The following is a 23,034-nucleotide window of genomic DNA, read 5'->3' on the forward strand; positions in this document are numbered from 1 at the left end:
GGGGGCACAATCAGATGTTTTCTGAATGAGTGCATGAGTAAATAAAATTAAAAAGTGAGGGAGAAAGGTGGAAGACAGCTCCTGTCCTGTCCAGCCTTCTCTCACCTATAGGGCCAGACCAGGCCACAGGTTTATGCCTGGAAACTCCCTCATCCTCTCCTGAATACCAGGCCTTTCCTGGGCCACAGGCAGTTCCCAGACAGCTAAGGAAATGAACAGGAGGGTGGCCCTTAAGTGGCAGCTCCTGGGATTCATGGAACTCCCTCTGGAGACACTGCTTATTAATTTGCTGTTCAGGCTGTAACAAGATTAGAAGCGCAGCGCATGTAGGCAGGCTGGCGCACACTGGCCTCCATGAGCTGTGACTTTCTGGTGGTGAGAGTCACAGTGTACCAGGAGGCTAGTGATATTGATTAATGCTCAGGCTTTATGCTCTCCATGGCCGCAGGGGCTTGGAGTCCTTACTTTGTTTAGGGAACAGTGAGGAAGCCTGTGGTGCAAGCTGGGCCTGTGAGAAGCCAGGCGTGTGTCAAAGACGGCTGGCTGGCAGCTGGAGTTGGTGAAGCAAGAAGGGCAGTGAATCCCAGCTCCTGGTTGCCCCACACAATGGTGCATTTCAGAAGCTTCCCCACCGCTGCCGCGGGCTCCTCCCCACCCCACATATAAAGAGGGTCACTGGAGGAGCTCCCTGGGTCCAATGGAGAAGACAAAGAGTGACCTATTCTCAACCCACACACACCTCCACGAGGGAGGAAGCGAAGAGGTCACAGTCCAGGGGCTTGGCTATAGTCAAATGAGCTGTGCTCGCTGGCCAGGGAAGCCGGGTGGCCTGACCAAGCGCACTGGCATGTGCTAAACGTGGAGGACCCATGGCCTGGGGTAGCAGCTAGGGAACCAGGGCAGGGTCAGTTTTCTTTGTAAACCCAGCATCCTGGGCCAGGCACGGTAGACTACAGCTAAAGTCCTCGCTTTGCATGCTCCAGGATCCCATAAGGGAGCTGATTCTAATCCTGGCTGCCCTGCCTCCCATCCAGTTCCCTGCTTGTGGCCTGGGAAAGTAGTCTTGCTTGTGGCCTGGGAAAGCCTTGGGACCCTGCACCAGCGTGGGTGCCTTGGAAGAGGCTCTGGCCACTGTGGCCACCTGGGGAGTAAATCAACATACGGAAGATCTTTCTGTCTCTTCTCTGTATATCTGACTTTGCAATAAAACAAACAAACAACAAAGACAAAAACAGCGTCCTTTAGGAATGAATGGAAGATAAGGAGGAAGTGCTTTCTTTGCAGAAAGTGTGCTCCAATTTCCTCAAATGAGGATAATAATCTTTGTTTACTTTAAAAGGTAAAGATCGATAATTTTAACAAAGCAGTCACAGGATGTTAGGCACTTCACACTCACTCTCAGATCCTTACAACTCCCCCCTCTCATTTTATCGAGGACATGGAAGCTCAGGAAAATGGCACAAGTTACTCTAGTGTACGCACTAAATAAGCATAGGAACCAATATTCAAAGTCAGGTCTGTTTGAGTTTACACCTCATACACATTTCCCCAGACCACCCTGGCTCTCACTCTTAGCATTCATTAGCTGCCTCACTATGCCGGTCACTGAGTCCTTACTATACAATAGGACAGTGACACTTTCCCATGATGGTTAAAGCAAACCAGGCCATAATTTCTCGAGATGGACAAGGGTCAAAGTCAGTGATGGGCTCAGAAGGAAGGTACATTAATTGAGGGCAAGGCTCAAGGAAGGCAGAATGCTTTAAACAGAAAGCCAAGGAATCAAGACCATCCATTCCAGGGTTTTCAGGCAATCTAATCTCACATCCTCAGTGTAGTTCTAAATACATTTCTATGTCTCCTGATGTGTGTTTCATATGGTTGCCAAACTGGCCCACACCTAGATCAGGTGCTGTTAGGGGTACTTACTACAGTATGGACCCAGACAAGACTCTCTAGGCAAATACTCCATTCAGAATGACAAGGCTGGTACAGCATTTAAGATCTCAGGTGAAAAGAACAAGAAACACAATAATATTATTAATAGCAGCAGAGGTCTACTGGGTACTTTGTACATTTAGTGTACTGCACTAAGAAGTTTTAGCTGCATTCCAATCTCTGCAAACATATTATGTTAAGGTAGGTGCTATCACTCTTCCCATTTCGCAGAAGAGAAAAACTGTCATTAAGAGGTGGAACCTGGTTTTAAATGCAGGGATCTCATTCCAGAGTCCCTATTATTTACTAAGCATATTACAGACAACTAGATAGCGTCCTCCCCTAAGCAGGGACCCTGCTTGGTTATCTCTGTTCTTGCACATAGGGCCTGTAAAGGGTTATAACTCTATGTTCAGTCAATCCAAACTGTGACACTATCCTGCTGATTTACACATTTGAGTTGCAGTCAGCTCTTTGGCTTTACTACTTAGTACTATACACTGGACTTCACAGTTTATTTTTTTGGTTTGTTTTGGTTTTGGTTTTAACTGCTGACTTAGATACTCATCTATTTTCATGCTATGATCACACTGCTTTAGACCACTGAGGTTTTTTTTTTATGGGGGGGGGAATTCTTTATGTTCCTAGCTCTTCTACCCAACATACGAATAATGCCTCTTTAAGCTCTATTTAATCTGCCAACATAGTAGGCATTTATCAATGACCTCAATGAAATCAGAGAAGTGACTACGGAGGAGGACAGAGCCACAGGGCTCACCACCTGAGTCTGCTCACCAGGCTGATGTCCATTCATATGTCAACAACCGCCAAGTTACTCACAACTTATCAATCTGACTGTACTGTTTCCAGATATTTTATTCATGTGTACATCACCACAGACAGCGAGTTACCTTGATGAACCCAACACATGACCATCTTATCACACACCTAGCAGCCCTATTAAAATAAGCAGCTGGTGGCACAAACAACTGCTTTATAGAGGTATGGGACTGGACTATATCTTGGTCCCGAAAAATGGAGCACCACAAAGAGCAGAACCAGATGAGCAGTGGATGCTTTCCTGTCCCCAGCTGAGAGTCTCCAAGAACATTGCACTGAATGTAGAAAACTAAGAGGGGACACGGTACTGTAGTAAGGGGGATCAACACCCCCCTTACTATGTGAGACGGTCATGTTAGGCAAATTAGCTGGCACTGCTTTCCAGAGAACATTGTCTTGGGTTGCCTGAGGTCGAAGCGTTGTCTGCCAAACTAGAAACGGGTGCACGTTGGAATTGGAATATCATTACTCTGAAACCAGATTATCTTCAGCAACGATTCCAAATGGGATTAGAAATGACTCTTTGTTACTCAGAGATAATCGGCCACAGCAGCAGTGGTGGGAGAAACGTCAAGCCCAGCACACTTTTCTGGGGGCATGGTGCTGGCATTCTGGGCACTCAGCCACAACACTCACCCACCCTTCCTTGCTGGGAAATACTGGGCAACGCTACACATCAGGCAGCGGTCACCTGGAACAAAAGCCAGCTCCACATCAAGGCATTCTGCTTAGGGCCCCCTGTTCTAAACCCAGCTTAGATAAAAAGGACTGGAAAAAAAATTCCATCTGTTTCTGAGTCACCTTTGAGATACAGAAGAGATCTAACCCACGGATACCCTAAACTAAGGTAGGCTTCCTTGCAAGCCTTTCACCAACCTCCTTCAGGGGTGACCCATAATGGTCAGATGAGTACTTGTATTAACAGGAACTAGGACACTGCTGCTGCAGTCCCCACCATGTTCCTGTTAACCTGGATGGTAAGCACTTATTATGCGGCAGGTACCATTCTCAACATCTGATACAACCTTACAAACTCAAGCCTTGGGCCCAGCGCGGTAGTTTAGTGGCTAAAGTCCTCGCTGTGCACATGCCCGGGTCCCATATGGGTGCCAGTTCTAATCCTGGCAGCTCTGCTTCCCATCCAGCTCCCTGCTTGTGGCCTGGAAAAGCAGTCGAAGATGGCCCAAAGCCATGTGGGAGACCTGGAAGAGGCTCCTGGCTTTGGATCAGCTCAGCTCCAGCCATTGTGCCATTTGGGAAGTGAATCAACAGATGGAAGATCTTCCTCTCTCTCCTACTCTGTATATCACTTTCCAATAAAAAATAAATCTTAAAAACAAAACAAAACTCAAGTCTCAAAATAACCTTTAGGGAGCTGGTACTGTCACATAGTGGGTAAAGCCACCACTTGCGGTGCTAGCATTCCACATGGGTGCCAGTTTGAGTCCTGGCTGCTCCACTTCTGACCCAGTCCACTATTGTGCCTTGAAAGCAGCAGAGAATGGCATAAGAGCTTGGGCTCCTGCATCCATATGGAAGATGTGGGAGAAGCTCCTGGCAACTGGCTTCGGACTGGCCCAGCTCTGATTGGTGAGGCCTTTTTGGGAGTGAATAAGCAGATGAAGCTCTCTCTGTCTCTTCATCTCTATGACTCTACCTTTCACATAAATAAGCAGGTCTTTATATCTGCTTAGCCTTATTTTATGACTGAGGAAAGCATCTTAAAAACGTGAAAGATACTGTCAAAAGGACCTACATAGGAAGAGATAGAGCTAGATTTGAACCCAGAAGTCTGGCTCTGGAGCCTGCAACTGTTCTACCTGCTAAACTGTCAGAGCCAGAGAAGATCATGGTCTATGCTGGTTAAGATCTTAACTTCAGTCTCTGATCTTCACATCCTGCCAGCTTTGCACATCCTGCTTTCTCAACTTGGTAGGCTCATGCTCACTCAGAACCACGATCTAGCCCCCATTCCAGGCCCAGGTCTGGGAAAGAGCCTCTTTTCCCATCGCCTCCATACAGCATGGTCTTCTCTGTGACCCTGACCACATACTGTGGTCAAAGTGGGACTTGTTTTAGTTATTTTCTGTCAGCCTGAGTTTGGGAAGAGTGAGTGATTGTCTATTTTAATTTCACAGAATTACCCAGAACATAGTAGAGCATCAAGAAGCCTTCAGTGAGCAGCCACTGCCCTTTCCTTCCACAGGTGGTAGAGTCCAGAAGAAAGACCAAGTGGTTTGGAGTCCACAGCCCACAAAGGCAGACCTAGAAAAACCTCTCCTTGCATTACAGTAATCTGGTAGGGGAAGTTGGCTTCTTAAAGAGAGAGTTAACGCCCCATCCCCTTGTAAGGTGAAGGGAAAACAAGCAAATGCTAAAAATAAAAGATGGCTATGAGAGGAATTAAATGGTTTTCAGCCAAGAATGGCAGCATTTTAAAATGAACAAAGCCCAGGTACCGCATCCAGGAAGGCCTTGGCAAATGCGTGTTATCCACTCATTAGCTCAGTTCCTCAGGGACCCTGGCCAAGCAGGGAAGGCAGTGCCGGGAACCAGTCCTTCCGGTGCTGATGAAATGCTCCAGGAGAAAGGCAGAGGGAGGGAGGAAGAGAGGGAGACTCTGGTGGGGAATTTCAAACAGTTCAGCCAGTACTTCATGCTCCCTCACTGTTCTCACCTGCAAACAGCAGGCCCAAGTGAACTTACATTTGAATTTCCCTGCACTGTTGTCATCTTCTAGTGTCTTAGATTAAAGCATCACAAATCCTCATTAGGTGGCCTCTGCAGGGCAGACCAGGGGTGTGGTGTGGTAGACAAACTTGCAGCCCCCTAGTTTCTCCCTATGCAATGAAGAATCAAGTGAGTTTAGGCAAGCCCACTGCATGGAACTACCTCTTGTAAGTGGGTCTGTGACTACAGCAAGAATTCTGCAAGGCACCAACAAGGGTGTGAATTCCTGTACCTCCACTCTCTACCAGTAAACAGAATACATAGTACTCTAATGTGAATTAGAGAGAGTTAATGCCCCATCCCCTTGTAAGATTAAATGAAAATTTAAAATATTTAATTAAATGAGAATTTAAAATATTCCATGTGACCACTGACAATAGGACTTTCCGACACTACAAACATCAATTCTCAGTATGTGCCTGGTCATAATGAATGACAACTAGAGGGATGACAGCTTTTAAAAAGATTTTTTGAAAAGTCAGTTGCCCTTTGTAACTATGTGAAAGCATCATGTACACAGAGTAAAATCATTTTTATACTTTGATGAATTTTGCTAATCATATATAGTCATTTAACCAACACCATCAAGATATTGAATATCTTCATTATCCAAAACTTTCTTTATACCCGCCTCTTCTCACTCTCAAATCTTGGCAACCACTGATTTGCTTTCTCTTCATAGTACTACCTTTTCAAAAAGGTAGCTAGCTGTGGTTGGCTTTACAGCATAATGCTTTTGAGATTTGCCTGTGCGGAATTTGGTTGTGACTGGCTTTTACTGGTGAGTAGTATTCCACTGCACGGACATAGCATAGTCTGTGCATTGATCAACTGAAGGATCTATAGGTTGCTTCAAATTTTTGCTGAATAAAAATTAAGCTTTTGCACAGAGGACTTTGTTGGTAAATGTGTTTTTGTTTTCCCTGGAAAAATATCTACAAGCTGGTACTGCTGGGTTGTATGGTAAACATGCTTTACATTTGTAAGAAACTGTCCAAATATTTCTAATATGGTTATACCATTATATGTTTCTATCAAAAAATGTATGATAGGAATTGCTCTGCATCCTTGCTAGCACTTGGTATTGTCAGTTTTTCCTAATTCTAGCTCAAACAGTCCATGTGTGATGGTATTTCATTATAATCTTTATTGACATTTCTCCAATGCCTAACAATGCTGAATATCTTTTCACATGCATGCTACCATCTGTTCCTTGAAGAAGTGTCTGCTCAAATCTTATGCTCTCTTAAAAAAGAGGAGGGGTTGGGCCTGGCGGCGTGGCCTAGCGGCTAAAGTCCTCGCCTTGAACGCCCTGGGATCCCATATGGGCGCTAGTTCTAATCCCGGAAGCTCCACTTCCCATCCAGCTCCCTGCTTGTGGCCTGGGAAAGCAGTCGAGGACGGCCCAAAGATTTGGGACCCTGCACCCGTGTGGGAGACCCGGAAGAGGTTCCAGGTTCCTGGCTTTGGATCGGCGCGCACCGGCCGTTGCGGCTCACTTGGGGAGTGAAACATCGGATGGAAGATCTTCCTCTCTCTCCTCCTCTCTGTATATCTGACTTTGTAATAAAATAAATAAATCTTTAAAAAAAAAAAGAGGAGGGGTAGTAAGTGCTTGGCACAGTGGCTAAGATGCTACTTGGAATGTCCATGTCCCATTTCTGAGTGCCAGAGACCAAGTTCTAGCACTGCTTCCAGTTCCAGCTTTCCGCTAATGCACAGCCCAAGAGTGATGGCTCAAGCACCTGTGTCCTTGACACCCAATGTGGGAAAATGAGTAGGGAATTTGGGGAATGAATCAGCAGATGAGCAATCCATCTCTGCCTCTCTGCCTTTCAAACTTAAAACACAGAAATAAACACAAATTAAGACACTTGCCTAGTGGTTGGGATGCTCGCATTCTGTATCATAGTACCAAAGTTTGAGTTCTGTATCATAGTACCAAAGTTTGATTCCTGGTTCCAGTTCCCTGCTAATGTAAACTTTGGGAGGTGGCAGGAGATGGCTCAAATCCTTGAGTCTTTGCCACCTATATGGAAAACATGGATGGAGTTTTGGGCTCCTGGTTTCAGGCTAGTCCAGCCCTGGCTTTGCAAGCATTTGGAGGGTCAGCATGTGGAAAATCTTTCACACACTCACACACACACACACACACACACACACACACACACACACACTCTCTCTCTCTCTCTACCTTTCAAGTACCAATGAAAAAGATTTTTTAAGTTAAAAAGAAAAAAGATAATTGGATTATTTTTATTATTGATTTCTGAGAGTTTTCTATATAGTCCAGATAGGGTTCCTTTATCAGATGTGTTATGAAAGCTTCCTTTTTGAGGGATTAGGAATTGTAAGAACTATCATCACATTTTTCTTTCCAACTATTACCTGCTGTACATCTACTGGATGCAGGTAATAGGAAAGACAACTTTCGATTTGTAAATACCTTAGTGCCATTGGAAAGAGGGTCACGTGATGCTTGGTAACTGAGGAGACTATTTTTATCTCCAATATAAGCATCCCACTAACATAAGAGCTTTAAGGGAAGCTGCATCTGGAGAAACGACTGTCCTCTACAGCTTTTGGCCCCCCAGGCTCTACACCTCCCAAAGCCCTGCTCTGGTCCGCCAGGCTCCTGGAATGGTCAACAGCCGTCACACTCCATTGCTGGCCATTGTCCCCTAGGGAAGGTAGGAGGCTCCCAACCCATCCCTCAGTAAAAGAGCAAACAGGGAGGCCTGTGGCTGGTTGGACATCAAAGTTGAACAAATAGGCCTGGCAGGCCCTATCCCTCCGCCTACACATCCTGCAAATGCCATCTGAAGGGACTCCCCCAAAAGGGGTCATGACTTGTGGCTTGTCATAGCACACATCAAAGTTTGCACCACACACGAACTGGGTGCATGGGTTCAAATCAAGTTGCCTAAGAACGGATACCCAGCCATTGTGTCCTGTTTTAATCCTGTGTTTTCCCAAGTAATTAAGCCTTCTTGCTTATGAACTTGTGACTAAGTAAAGCATCACTGAGAGGTTGTAACATCAAAGTACCTTCCACCGTCTGTCCGTGTTTGATAAAATTGGATTTCTTTCCCTTCCTAAAGAAAAACTAATTGAATTTAGGTAAAGGCTGTTATATTTGCACGAGCCAGTGAGGGCTATGCTAAGTCACAGTTATCATCCTGGGACCCTGTGACTCAAGTCTTTAGCTGGTCAGGGTTAAAGTGCAATGCGGAATGAGGCACCCAGACTCAGGCTACGTAAGAGTTGTGTAGCAGGAGGCTTACAAGGAAGCTCTCTGTGGGGAAGGAGGCAGATCCCTAGACTGCTGCTTGAGTCAACACTTAACCCAAGCTGTTACTAGGGTTGTATAAAAGCAGGTAAATCTTCGACAGATTGGCAACAGAAGACAATGGCCACACTACTCAAGCCCTTGATGTCAGCAGTCCAAGGAAGCTTCTCAAAGCTTGTTACGACTGCTTCCTCTCAATCTCCCACAGTCTAGCATATCAGAACCTGACACAGGAGAGTTTCAGAAAGTTTGCTGGCCACATAAAAGAAATGACACTGCAAAGGGACATCAGAACACAGCTCCTCTATCCTTTTTTGCCTTGTCAAAACTTCCACAGAAATTAACACTCAATTTCACTACCTACCTAGTTTATATGAGTTCAACATAGTCTTTATGTAAAACCACACACACACCTGAGTGTTCACACAATGATCAATTTCCAGATAGAGGGAATTCAGGTGAGTGCTACCCTCTTCTCTGTAAAAATAGTAAACCTATTTTCAGAAAAATCATTTCTGGCTCATATGAAATGAGCTTTCTGATCCAATATGCTTTCTGATCTTGATCTGGTTTTAACTATTCTGTGTTGTTCATTTATGCATTTTAAATTCTACTCAAGCTCTCCTAAAATGGAATAAATTATAAATTAAGTTCCTGTGCACATTTTTTAAATTTAATGCTACTATACTTCGGAACTACTTCCTATTCAAAATGGAATAAAATAAAATACTTTACTACAGAAATACAAGTTCACAAGAAGACAAATTTTCTGCAATCAGACTGTTACACTCTACATCCCTGAAGGTTTCACACACTAAACAGGTGTCTGCAGGTGAAACAGCTGGGCTGCTCTCTGTGTTTCTCTTGAGTCCACGGACTGCAGGCATTCCAAAGGAGGGAACACTTCTCTGCTACCCCTCTACTATTCCTTTACCCAAAGCCAATTCAATAGCAGTGAAATTTCAAGCTTGGCCAACATGACTGGAGAAGATGTGGCAATTAATGAGAATAAGCATGCCTGCAATATGAAGAGACTCCCTGGCTGACTGTGGTGGCACAAATGCAATCTTTCAAGGCTACACACATAGGCACGTTACCTATGAGGCCCATGCTCTCCAACCAATGTATTTCTGGTATTTTTATTTTAATCACTTTTACTTTTCCTTTTGTCCTGCAGGATGTCTTGCCTTCAAATAGTTTACTTATATACTATACATATTCATTTATTTCAAAGGTGGAGAGAAAGACACAGTGTACATCCACTGGTTCATTCCCAAATGCTACCAGTAGCTAGGACCCCAGGGCTGAAGACAGGAGCTAGCAACTCAATCCAGATCTTCCAGGTGGGTGGCAGAAATCCAATTACTTGAGCCAACCAGGGTCTGCATATTCAGAAAGCTGGGGCCAGTAGCAAGAACTGAACATGGAAGCTAGGTATGCCAATGTGGAATGTGGGTGACTTCTACTTTTCTAAAGCTGTTCTTAAATTTTTAAAATTTCTATTTATTTGTTTGAAAGGCAGAGAGAGAGAGAGAGAGAGAGAGAGAGAGAGAGAGAGAGAGAGAGAGAGATCGAGATCCCGTTGACTAGTTCACTCCTCAAATGCCCACCGAAGTTGGCGCTGGGCCGGGCCAGGCCAGAACCAAAAGCTATGAACTCAATCCAGGTCTCCTACATGGGTGCCAGAGATTTAACTACCTAGCCTTCATCTGGTGCCTCCTAGGGGCTCATTAGAAAAAAGCTGGAATTAGGAATAGAGCCAGGACTCAAAATAAGACATCCTTGTCTTATTTTTGTGGGCATTTGAAACAGTTACTCTTGTCCCCAATACCCAACCCCTCAGACATGAGTTTCTTAAACAGTGTCTCAACCTCCAGACCCAATGCCTGTCCCCTTATTGTTTATAATCTGTCTTTGCCTCTCTTCCCCCATAGGACCACCACTAGTGGAGAAATAAGCTCTATGTGGGCAGAAATCTTCCTTTATTACTGAACATTGTTTCAAGTACCTAGGGTAGTACATGCAAAAAGTAGAGCTCAAAAACATTTCTGCAGAATGAGTAAATAAATCTGACCAGAGTGCATGCTACCTACAATAGATATCTATCTTCTTGATTCTGGAAGGAAGAGGAGGCACAAAATGGATGCTTAAAAAGCTGGTAATTAGTCCTAGGCACCAAAGCAAGTAAATACAAGTCAACATTCTCACTTCGCTCAACAAACATCACTTATTTGCTAATGGCTCGGGATAAAGACAGAACAATCAGTTAAACCTACAACTCATTAGATTCAGAGAAGTGTCCCCTTCAAGCACATTTATTAGCTATCTGACCACTAATTGACAGTTCTCTTAAGAACACAGCCTTACTACTCATTCTCAGCCCTGAAAACACTACCCACAGAAAGAACAGGCCTCCTTCCTCACCACCACTGGCTAGTCCTTGTGGGTGGGAATGCCTGCCAGCTGGGCAGGGTGGAGGGTCAGCAGCGGAGGACACCCGGGTTTTGCTTGTCACAGAGGTCTAATGTGGGCACCAGGGGCAATAACTCATCATTTACAGCCTACGGTGCATTCATTCATTATCTTATTTGATTCTCCGCAGAGTACAAGGAGAATGGAAATTCTCTGCCAGATTGAGTGCCCTCAACCCCTCTGGCCAATGACGCCTTAGACACACTGCCCTGACGTCACTGATGAGGATACCTTATGCTTTTACAATGTGTTTCTTTCCTGCATTAGGCTGCAAGCTTCCCAAGATCACTAGCACAGGGCCTTGCTCAGAGTAGGTGATTACTAAATGTCTGGAGAAATAATTTCCAAGGGTGAAACAAATTATCATTAAGCTGTGAAATTCAACTAATAATCACAACCAGGTCTCTCATATGCAAACATTATCTAAGACTATTTATATCAATTTTTCTCTTAGAGAAAGTGCTTAGAGATAAAGTCAACGAGGAAATCAAATGAAAACACGTTTATAATACAGAAGCAATGCAAACAGAGCTATCTAAAATTCGGCTAAATCTCTGAGGCAGTATCACTCCTATATTGTAAAATCTCAATTTCATTGCTATTTATTTATTTATTTATGAAAGCAAAGATGGCCAGGACTAGTAAACAAAAATCTTCAAAGAATTATCTTTTTTTTTAATCTGTTTATTGGAAAGGCAGATATACAGAGGAGAGACAGAGAGGAAGATCTTTTGTCTGCTGATTCACTCCCCAAGTGGCTGCAACGGCCAGAGCTGCACCAATCCGAAGCCAGGAGCCAGGAGCCTCCTCTGGGTCTCCCAAGTGGATGCATGGTCCCAAGGCTTTGGACTGTCTTCAACTGTTTTTCCAGGCCACAAGCAGGGAGTTGGATGGGAAGCGGAGCTGCCAGGATTAGAACTGACACCTACAGGGGATCCTGGCAGTGCGTGCAAAGCAAGGACTTTCGCCACTAGGCTACCGTGCTGGGCCCAAAATCTTCAAAGTATTGTTGAGAAGCCCATGTTGTGGCTCGGCAAGTTGAGCCATCTTTCCTATGGGCACCAGTTCAAATTTTGGCTGCTCCACTTCTTTCCAGCTCCCTGCTAATGTACCTGCCAAAGCTGTGGAAGATGGCTCATGAGCTTGGGGTCCTGCAAACCACATGGGAAACCTGGAAGGAGTTTCAGGTTCCTGACTTCAGTCTGGCCCAGCCCCAGTACTTATGGCCATTTGGGGAATGAACCAATAGCAGCTGAAAGATTTCTCTTTCTCTATCCACCTCCTTCCCAACTCTTCCTCTCAAATATGTTCAATAAACAAACAAAAGGGAACTCACTGAAGGAGAATTAAAATAAAAATTGGTAACTCCACGTATCAATGGAGCCTCCAGGGCAGGACTGTCACAGACTGGGATGGAAAGTCAGCATCCAACACTGGGCTTGGATCTGGCATCAGGAGCATCAGCACGACACAGAACAAAACACCAAAGTCTGCCAGCAGCCAACCAAGTGACTTGATACAAATCCACGTGACTTGATACAAATCATGTTAACTCTCCAGGCTCATATATTTTTGGGGTTGTTGAGATTCAAAGACAACTCTAGAAACAAAGTGGGTTACTTTGATCTTCATATAATCATTCTAATCCCAGGAGAATGGAGTACTGTGTAATGATAGATAGCAAAATGGCACACTGGCCCTCTCAGAAGGGGCCGTGACTGCAGACTTCACAACACACATAGATGGTAGATAACAAGAAAATGATAACTCTCACATGTACACTCTATCACCTATGATAGGATTTCAAACATTTGGTTGCAGGTCTGGTCACAACGGCTCAATCTGTAAATTTTTCCCCTACACGTGCCAGGATCCCATATGAGTACCAGCTCATGTTCTAGATGCTCCACTTCCCACCCAGCTCCCTCCTTGTGGCCTGGGAAAGCAATAGAGGATGGCCCAAAACCTGGGGACCCTGCACCTGTCTGGGAGACTTGGACTCTTCAGGCTCCTGGCTTCATATCAGCTCAGTTCTGGCCACTGTGGTCACTTGGGGAATGAACCAGCAGATACAAGATCTTTCTGTCTCTCCCTCTCTTTTTTTTTTTTTTTTTAAAAGATTTATTATTATTGGAAAGCTGGATATACAAAGAGGAGAGACAGAGAGGAATATCTTCCATCTGATGATTCACTCCCCAAGTGAGCCACAACGGGCCGATGCACGCCGATCCAAAGCCAGGAACCAGGAACCTCTTTCAGGTCTCCCACGCGGGTGCAGGGTCCCAATGCATTGGGCCGTCCTCGACTGCTTTCCCAGGCCACAAGCAGGGAGCTGGATGGGAAGTGGAGCTGCCGGGACTAGAACCGGCGCCCATATGGGATCCCGGGGCATTCAAGGCGAGGACTTCAGCCGCAAGGCCACGCCTCCGGGCCCCTCTCCCTCTCTTTGTAAATCTGCCTTTCCAATACAAATAAATAATTCTTTACTAAATAAATCTTAAGAAAAATTTAGTTGCTACAACAATGCAAATGATTTATCATAGGTCACAAAGCCAGTGAATGATGGTGCATTCAGATCCAAAGATACACCTTCCCTCTCCGCATCTACAGTGGGTCCAGGGCACCATGTGCATGCTGGTGAGGGGCAGGCAAGGGTGAGAACATTCAGACTGGCTGTCTGCAGAGTCCCAGCTGAGAGGCCCCATGTGGAAGGAGATGCTCACCTGTCATTCCGATTGATGGCAGCCACCATGAGCGCTGTCCAGCCAAGTTTGTGCCTTGCGTTGACATCTGCACCTTCTGACAATAACCTAAACAGACAAAAGATTATTTCCAGTGTATGGCTCATCCCAAATAAAGGTGGAAATAATGACAGAAGAAATAACAGTCAATAAACAGGGAGTGATAATCAACAATCAGTGAGGCTGAGTGAGTCTAGAAAGAGGTCTTGAAGAACTAAATGCTCAGCCCCAGCTCCTTTGGTCTTCCCAGCCCAAGGCCTTTTCATCTTCTCTCTCTGCCCCTCACAGGGTTCCTGCTGACAGCCTCTTGAGAATACAATGTATCTTCCCCATCCTCCATCCTCACACCAGCACGCAGCCCTTCTCCTAAACTGTGACACCTCCTGACAAGCCTTCCTTGATTCATCCAGTCCACCCATCTCTCCTTAACTGCTCCTTAACCCAGCACGGATGCCTAAAGCTGGGTCTTATCTATAGCTAACCAAGTCTCAGTGTACAGGATTGATTCTTCAAACTGAACCGTACTGTGGGTATTGGGTAATTTACAGTCCTTCTACACTAGGAAAGATGGACCAAAAAGTTAGAAATGCTGACTTGCATCCCATTTCCACCTTCGTCATTGCCATGTACACAGGGGTTCAATACTGTAGGGCCAATTAGCAAGAACAGGATTTAAAGTAGACTACTCAGTCTGGACTCTGGGTCCCAGGAAGAGGGGCTTTATGATATGGGGTAGAGAGAAGAGGAGCAATAATCCACTCCTACTGAGCATGTGTCACAACTCTGCAGTCACCTACTCTTTGATCAACCCAAGGAATTTTTTCAGGGATGGGGAGTCAGGCTCAATGAAGATATGACTTTCTCAAGGTCACACAACCAGCACAGGGCAGTACAGTGACTAGAAATCATGTCACTAATGACTCTTAAGCTATGACCCCTTCTTGCCTCACATCTTCTCTAGATAGAGCCTGCCTACAAGTGATGTGAAAGACCAAGACTGAGCTATTGAAAGCAAATCAATATACACATGCTTGATCCCACGCTAGATGCTGACTGGGTGAGGAGACACGGGGTTCATTTTCGGGAAGCAAATAACTTAGTGGTAGGGCTTAGTTCAGCACAAAATCAGAGACTACTGTGCCAGGAAAGGGGAAGATGCAGGGTTAGGAGTGATTCACCTACCACCGGGATCTCCTTGTGAGGAAAAGGCAGAAGGGCCAGGGGATTGGGAAGGTCTACTCTTCGGAGCAGTTCAACCCCAAGGGGGTTGAGAAGAGTCCAAAGGTGTGGCTGGGACTCCTCACACGATTGTGAGTCCCAAGCTGAGGAAATGCTCTCCTGCACCAGCCCACCAAGCCCGCATGCTGCAAACAGGTAGGATGGCTGAGAAACATCACACAGCACTCATCCTGCTCTGCTGGGATGGCTGCGTGCCTTTTACTATATGGAGGTAACACAGGCATCCCAGCAGGCACAGAACTACACTTCTCACGAGTGCTGCAAACGGGGACCACAGGTGCACAAGGGAACCTGATCTGGTCTCAAAGACCAGGAAGGCCTCTCTATCAGCGTGATGTAAAGGGTTTAGAGCTGAACCAGAAGCAATCAGTCGAGGCAATGGGATCAGCTCCTCACCAAGAGGAGGTTATGAAGACTACAGCACCCTAACCGAGATCTGGCAGGACTGGGACACAAAATAGGAAGCCAAATGTCAGGAGAGCAGGCTGGGGAGCCCTCAGCACTGACCTCAGGTCTGGAGGACTCCTGTGCAAGTCCAGGTCCACTTACTACTCAACCTCTGCTGGGCAAAGATAATTTCTGTGGCCAAAAATTGTCAGGAGGCTGAGAACCCCAGCACTGGATTTTCTGTGAGCTAAACATCTCTATCATAACACCTCTCTCTTAATTTAAAAAGCTCCTGGGTCCTCCCAGAACAGGCAGTCGGGAAGGCTAATCCCAACAGTGGCTCTGATGGAACAGGCCTCAGTCCAAAGAGGGTAAGACAATCAAGGAAGGCTGAACAAACTCAGTTTTCTGAGGAAAAGACTTGGCTGGGGGCAGGCAAGGCAAAATCAAGAGGCCTCGGGCAGACTCTCTGGGTGACAGTGCACAGCAGTGATAACTGTGGAGACATACCGGGTCTACACAGGGCCTCATGCCACAGCAGCAGGCCCAGGCAGTGAGTACTGGCTTTTTTTGAACTGCAAATTCTTGTGAGAATATGATAAAAATTCCTGCAGAAAATGACACAGAGCACACAGACATTCAGTTTTTTGTTTCAATATATGATGTCCATGAGTTCAATAACTCCTATGATATCAGTAATGGGCCCTGGGATAAAATCTCAGTGGGAAGGGCTGATGGATGCCTGACTCCTGTGTCTAAGACGGATATCAACAATCCTCTCAGCTGCTCTTTCTTGTGGAGCCTTTGGAAGAACTTCAGAATCTTCCCTAACACATACTCCAATAAGCCACAGTCAACTGACTGAAGCTGGCAACAGGAAGAAAATTTATATTTGATAGCCTTTTACCAAAGAGAGCAGGGTTGTCATTCAAGGTTTTGAAGGGGAAAAAAAATGATCAAACAGCTTCAGTAGGCTGAATCTGAAGGAAAATAAAAAAATGGTGACTGGGGCCTGGCATTACGGTGCAGTGAGTTAAGCCATCACATAAGACAGTAGCATCCCATATGGGCACTAGTTGGAGTCCTGGCTGCTCCACTTCGCAGCCAGCTCCCTGCTGATGCACCTGAGAAAAGCAGCAGCAAATAGTCCCTGTCACTCACATGGGAGAGCTCAAAGAAACTGTGAGCTCCTAGAATTGACCTAGCACAGCCCAGCTCCTGCAGCCATTTGGGGAGCAATCCAGCAGCTGGGAAATCTGTTTCTTTGTACAATCCTGTCTTAAATAAATAAAAACAAATGTTGAAAGAAAATGGGGATAAGGAGACCTGGATACATCATGACATTTTCTCTTTGGCCTCCCAGCATGCTCACCCTGGTGGCCGCCATATCTCAGCATCAAAAGCAATATTTCTAGAACCTCCCCTTGCATGTCCCCCTTTGGATTGTGTGAGCACAGTCCTGAAACAGACTAGGCTATTAGGACACTGATGTGACCTAGCAATGCATGGTCCTCTCCAAAATACCTGTTCCCTCCCATCAGCAGGACAGTGGTGCCCCTGGGTACCCCCTTCTCTGCCAACACTTAGGGGAGCAGCCATCTTCCTCATTCCTGCCTGTCTAATGAATATAAAGGTTATCAAAACATTGTTTTTTTAAACAGATGGGTATTCTTTTTTTTGAAGATTTATTTTTTATTGGAAAGTCATATATACAGAGAGGAGGAGACACAGAGAGGAAGATCTTCTGTCCACTGATTCACTCCTCATGTGGCTGCAACAGCTGGACTTGAGCTATCCGAAGCCAGGAGCCAGGAGCCTCTTCTGGGTCTCCCACACAGGTGCAGGGTCGCAAGGCTTTGGACCATCCTCGGCTGACTTCCCATGCCACAAGCAGGGAGCTGGATGGGAAGCGGAGCAGCTGAAACATGAGCTGGCACCCATATGGGATCCTAGCACGTGCAAGGTGAGGACTTCCATAGAGGGCCCCACTATTTTAATTTGTGATGCTCACTAACAATTTCGAGTTGCCTGCATTCTGGGACTGTATCATCAGTATTTGCAGGATTTCTTTGTAAGAAAAAGGACTGCTGACAATGGTAGCTTTCCTCAGCTTGTTATCAGAGTCGGGGGTCCTGGGTTCTAATACTAGCTCTGTTACCTAGTAGTCTAACACCCCAAGGCAGGCAGATCACGTCTGTGAGCTGCAGGACCAACTCTTGCCAGCTCCGCAGGAGTGAAAATGATGAAGAGGGCTCCTTCTCAGGCCACACAGCTCAGTGCTCTTCACTGAACCTGCAGTGAAGCCCCATCTAACCTCCTGACTGGGAGCTAGCTCTTTGGCTGAACTGTAACAACAAATAGGAACAGTGCAGCACAAGGGTCCCTGGCTTAGTAGCTATGCATCTGGGCTCTCCTGTGCAATGCAGTTCTAAGAATCGCAAGGGACACAACATGACAGAATCTTCCACAAGCAAACCCAAAGACAAACAACTGTTCCTCTTGGACAGCTATTTGGAGTCCTCTTCAGCTTCCCCCTACAGGGAGCAGCCACGAAAGTTAGGATTTCACAAGCCAGGTTCCCTCCATCCCTTTTTGGTGTTTTGCAAGTGAATGCCCAGCAGGCAGTTATTTCAAAGTCCCAGGCCAGCTGGGGAGGAAGTTATTTCAAAGTCCCAGGCCCGCTGCGAGTGGCTGAAAAAGCCCCAGAGAACTGAGGGCTGCAGAAAGCCACCCTTGCTCTCCACAGTGATTTTCACCAAGGGACCAAATGCGGCAAGTGAATTAATCTCTCTTAAAAAGAGCAATGCTCGTGACAGAGCACGGTGTCTCCGAAAAGGTTAGGATTCCATCATCCCTGCGATGAAGACTAGAATGTTTAATGCAGGCTGCCACTCAGGGCAGGGCAGCCCACATCAGGGGACTGGGCCCGGCAGGCCTCTCTGGGCTCACTCCAGACCTGTGGAAGGCCCTTCCCTAAGGGAACCAGGTGACGTTCCTGGGGAATCTTAGCAGAGGTGGGTGATCATTCACTGGGAATGGCTTAGGATGGCACACAAAAAGGGGAAACTAAGCTCTGGTACAGCTCAGGTGATGTAGTGGGACAGGAAAGACCCTGGTTCAGATCCAGACCCCGTCATGTGCTGGTTGGGGAGCTGTGGACAAGCGACAGCCTCACTGACGTGACAGTTCCTGCTTTCAGCCTGCTCCTGCATCTGTTACCCTCACCACCCCTGCTAAAGCACACAGGTACTAAAGAAGTAAAAATACTCAGTATGCAAAAAGGACTAGACCTACAAAAGAGCCAACACTTCTATTATTGTTATTTTCCAATTATTTTTCACCCCACATTAAAGAAGTGGCAGAGGCAACTAGGATGATAGAATCACCTGTGGAGAGATAAGCTGTCTAAAATCCTCAGGCAAGAGGAACAAGGCAGGCCGTCTGGGAGAGATCACAGAGAGGAAGGAGTCAGAGGGCCAAGTCTTCTCCTCCAGGAGTCCCGGGGCTGCAGGCTGCAGTTACAGGCACCACCGCACAGGGCGGGGAGAGGAGGCAGTCCCACTTTTCTTAGCTGTGGAAGCTTCCATATTGTTGGACGTCTTGTGATGGATCTTGTAACAGTGATCATACTCAAACTTTTTTTTTTTTAAGGAAAGAGAACTTCCTCAGGAAAAGATCTTATAGTATCTCCCCTTAAGACACCTTCCTTAACAGATTTGTGGCTACCAAACCCTCATGCTAGTCTGTGTCAACACAGTGGTCACATCTTCAGGAGTGTTCCCACAGAAGTCAGAGCCAGTGTGTTTCTCTAAAAACGAGGTTCTATGTTCATCTTTGCACTCCCAGGCCTGCCACAGCAGTGGGCACAGGGAGGGCTTGAGGTTTGAAGGAATGGCCACCTCCAGCACTGATCTACACAGACCTCCCACAACACTATCTCTTGCGTTGGAAGTTACCTGGATCACAATTGGATCCCATGCTCACCTTTCTGAAAGAACCTAGGCTCCTAGGTTCTGGGGTGGTGGGGAGGCAGGGAGGGAGGTATGGCTGCCACTTCACAGGCTTAGAGATGAGGCCCAGGGGTTGTAGGTCATGGAGTCCAGTCACTGTTCAAACTGTAACTGGCCCAGAGAAAAACCCTCTCCGTGGGGCTTTATTTTTCCCTGCAGAACAGGAACTGAATAAAATTATTCCTGCAGTCTCTACAATTCTAAAGTCTTATGAATCTAAACACACAGAGCATCAAAATGAAAACTGACAGGTGGGTTTGGAGCATACAAGAAACTAACTAGCAAGACTTGTACAGAAAGGAGCGGTCCTGGGCCTGCTGTTGGTAGAGAGGGGAAGAGGCCTGGGTAGGGATGCAGGGGCAGTTCCGGCCAACTATGGGGATATTCTTATGGGAATGAGGGAGCACTATATTTCCCTTCCTCTTTCTTTATGACCAATCAATATCAAGCGGCCATCAAACTTCAATTGTGCATTGTTCCAACTGATTTCTGGATCCTTCATGTGAACTGGCCCTTGGCTGCAGCTGGGGAGGGGCTGCTGGGACCCCTGTCCCACCTGCAGTACTAGGCACTGAGCCGTGCAGACCAATCATGATCACTATCTGGGCAGCAAGATTCTGGCTGCAGCCTCACAGAAGGCCCTGTTTACAGTAATAACAGCACCAGGCTCAGCCGTCAGAAAAAAAAGGGAAGGAGCCTGGGGCTAGAAACCCCAGGCAGCCTCCATCTGCCTTTATCTACCCAGTCAGTCACAGAGGGGCAGGGCAGAGGGCAAAGGCCCCTAAACTTCAGGCAGAGTGCTGGTGCTTTAACTCCAGACAATGCCTCCCTGGTACCTTTCACATCCACTGCTTGAACTCCAGGCTCCTTGGCCCACCCAGCCGCAGGCTTTCCTCTAGAAGGTTCTCCAGACACAGGTGCTTTCACTGACCCAGTCCACCCAACACTGTCACTCCTGGGTTATTCAAGGGAAGCAGGTTATGGACTGAAGATGTATAGCAACACCACCTCTAACTACAGAAATGTTGTGTAATGTGTGTGTTTCGTAGTTGGCTATTTCCTATCATAAAATTTTAAAATTTCTGAACTTTCAGGAGACTACTCAGCCCTATCTTCCTTTCATGCATGCACACAGGTTTAGAAAATTTCCCCATGGAAAAGACTGAGCCAGACAGAGCCTGCCTCTTGTTCCCTCCAGGTTGTGTGACTATGGGCAGGCCAACGTTGACCTGTATAAACTCCAGTCATCTTACCTTACCAGCCCGCCAGACCTATCCAACACAGGTGCTGACATACCTAAATGCACATGAAAGCATTCCATGTTCCAAACGCTGGTCGCTGTGATTGCAGTCAAAGAGCTGAGCTAGAACCACAGTGAAGACCTGCCGGACTAACTGGACGAGCCCAGCCAGGACTGCCATTCCCTGCCTAGCCCTCTTACAGAACATGTGTACACTTACCAAAGGTTTAGGCCGCTTCTCTCTCTCTTTTTTTTTTTCCAGAACTATCCTGAACTCAGCCATTACAAATACTACATAAAAACCCTCCAACATCCTTCACTCTTGTTCTCTTTACATTTTACTTGGCTCTGCTACTTTTCTATTTTTGCCTGCACCTTGTGAAAATTTGAGGCATTATGCCCCATTCCCTCCACACACTTCAGCTTGTATTTGTACTCCAAGTACAAGGGCATTGTTTTACCAAATCACTGACCACCAATGATTAAATTCAGAATAATTCTCATCAATACACTATTTTCTTCCTAACACACAGCTCATATTCAAATTTCTTCAAGTATCCCAATATCCGTTCTAGCAATCTCTCCCCTGTGATCCAGATGCAAGCCAGGAGCAATGACAACACTACATGTGTCTTCAGTTTCATCTAGAATAGTTCCTCAGCCTTTGATTTTCATGAGATTGGCATTTTCTGCACAGTAAGGCTGCTTTGTTTATGGAATCCTCTTCAAACCAGGTAAGAGTTTCTTGAGGCATCCTGTCCCATCAGTCACGCACCACGCCATAAAAAGGACTGGTTATGACCAGAGTCCTATAATGACTGTGATGAAGTTGGCATCATGTGTCTCCCTCAAGGGTGTTTGATGGATAGCTACCCACGCAAAGAACTAAGAGCAGGTAGCTGCCATGGGACAGTAGGTCACAGCAACAGACTCACACGGATGACTTTCTGGGGGCAGAGCTGTGCTAGAAAGGGCGGGCAGAGTCCTTTTATGATTCCTGTGCCCTGCCATGGCCAACATCTCTACTTCTCTGGGCAGCATGTGATGTGGCTGGACTGCCAGAAAGCAGCATTCTCACCTGGGTGCTCAGGGCTAGGTGCACATGCCAGATGGGCAGCCCCAGCTGCTTCAGCGACTTTGTGAACAGGAGGAAAGGTTTGTCCCAGCAGCAGAGGTGCAGGAAAGGGCCATGGGCGCCACCTGCTGGCCCCACAGCAGGACTCAGGGCTGCTTCTGAGGCAACTGTACAGTGGGTTGGTGGCTGGGCACCACATGCATTATCACACTAACATTGAGACACAGAGGAGGCTCCCACCTCTCGAACAGGGTTTAGCCACCTCTCTAACAAGGTTTAGCATTTGAACCACTACTGCTCACTCCAGAACTCCATGAGATTTCCAGCTAAGAACAGACTGGAAAGCTGACCATAATACTTGGTCTCCTGGGAGGGTCAGAACTAAGGTTGGGCCTGCGCTCACTCAACAAAACTTAAGCAACAATAGCTTCTGCAAGTTAGTCTCCGTGCTGGACACTGAGGGCACCCAGATGGCTCAGACATGGACGTTGCCCACGAAGAGCTCTCAGCCAGCCAGGGGCAGGGGAAAGAGGACAGGCAAGCACCCAAATGACAGCATGGGTATGTGGAATGTCTTCACAGGATTAGAGAGCTCAGCAGCATATGTCTGCTCTTCATGTTTGCAACCTCATGAATGATGGAGTTCAAAAGAGCTTGTACTTCCTGAGCCTTATACTCATGGCAGGCACCTGACCTTTATGATCTCAAAGAACAAACCCAAGCAAATGACTGAAGGTTGCAGAGCCAGTCAGTGGCAGCTTGTGACTGAACCCTATACTTTCCCTGTGGACCCACTGCTGCTTTCAGGCACATCCCATGGTCCTTCCAAATTTAGTGTACGTCAGCACATCATACCTGTCTGATGGGCCTAACCAGATGACAGAAAATGATAAAGAAGGAAACACTGTAAATGGAAACCAGCTTGTCTGAGGGATACAAACACTCCATTCACTATTTCTAGAACCCTCTCCCTTGGAGGAGACTCTTCTGGCCCAATGTACCCATTCTTCATGAAGGCTCTATACCACCAACACCATTTCCATATTCACAAGGCAATACACTGCTTCACAGTG

The 23,034-nt window shown here is 46.4% G+C and overlaps 1 protein-coding gene across 2 annotated transcripts in view; it reads right to left on the reverse strand.

Annotated features, from left to right (window-relative positions):
* Nucleotides 1-23,034, reverse strand: part of CLPB (ClpB family mitochondrial disaggregase) — a 134,416-nt gene that overhangs the window by 95,152 nt on the left and 16,230 nt on the right. For both annotated transcript variants that reach the window (XM_004589919.4, XM_004589920.4), the window contains exon 3: nt 13,993-14,079. In XM_004589919.4, the coding sequence (XP_004589976.1) occupies nt 13,993-14,079 (87 nt within the window). The remainder of the gene's footprint in view (nt 1-13,992; nt 14,080-23,034) is intronic.

This window comes from Ochotona princeps, chromosome 4 (genome assembly GCF_030435755.1).
Source record: "Ochotona princeps isolate mOchPri1 chromosome 4, mOchPri1.hap1, whole genome shotgun sequence".
Classification (NCBI taxonomy): Eukaryota; Metazoa; Chordata; class Mammalia; order Lagomorpha; family Ochotonidae; genus Ochotona; species Ochotona princeps.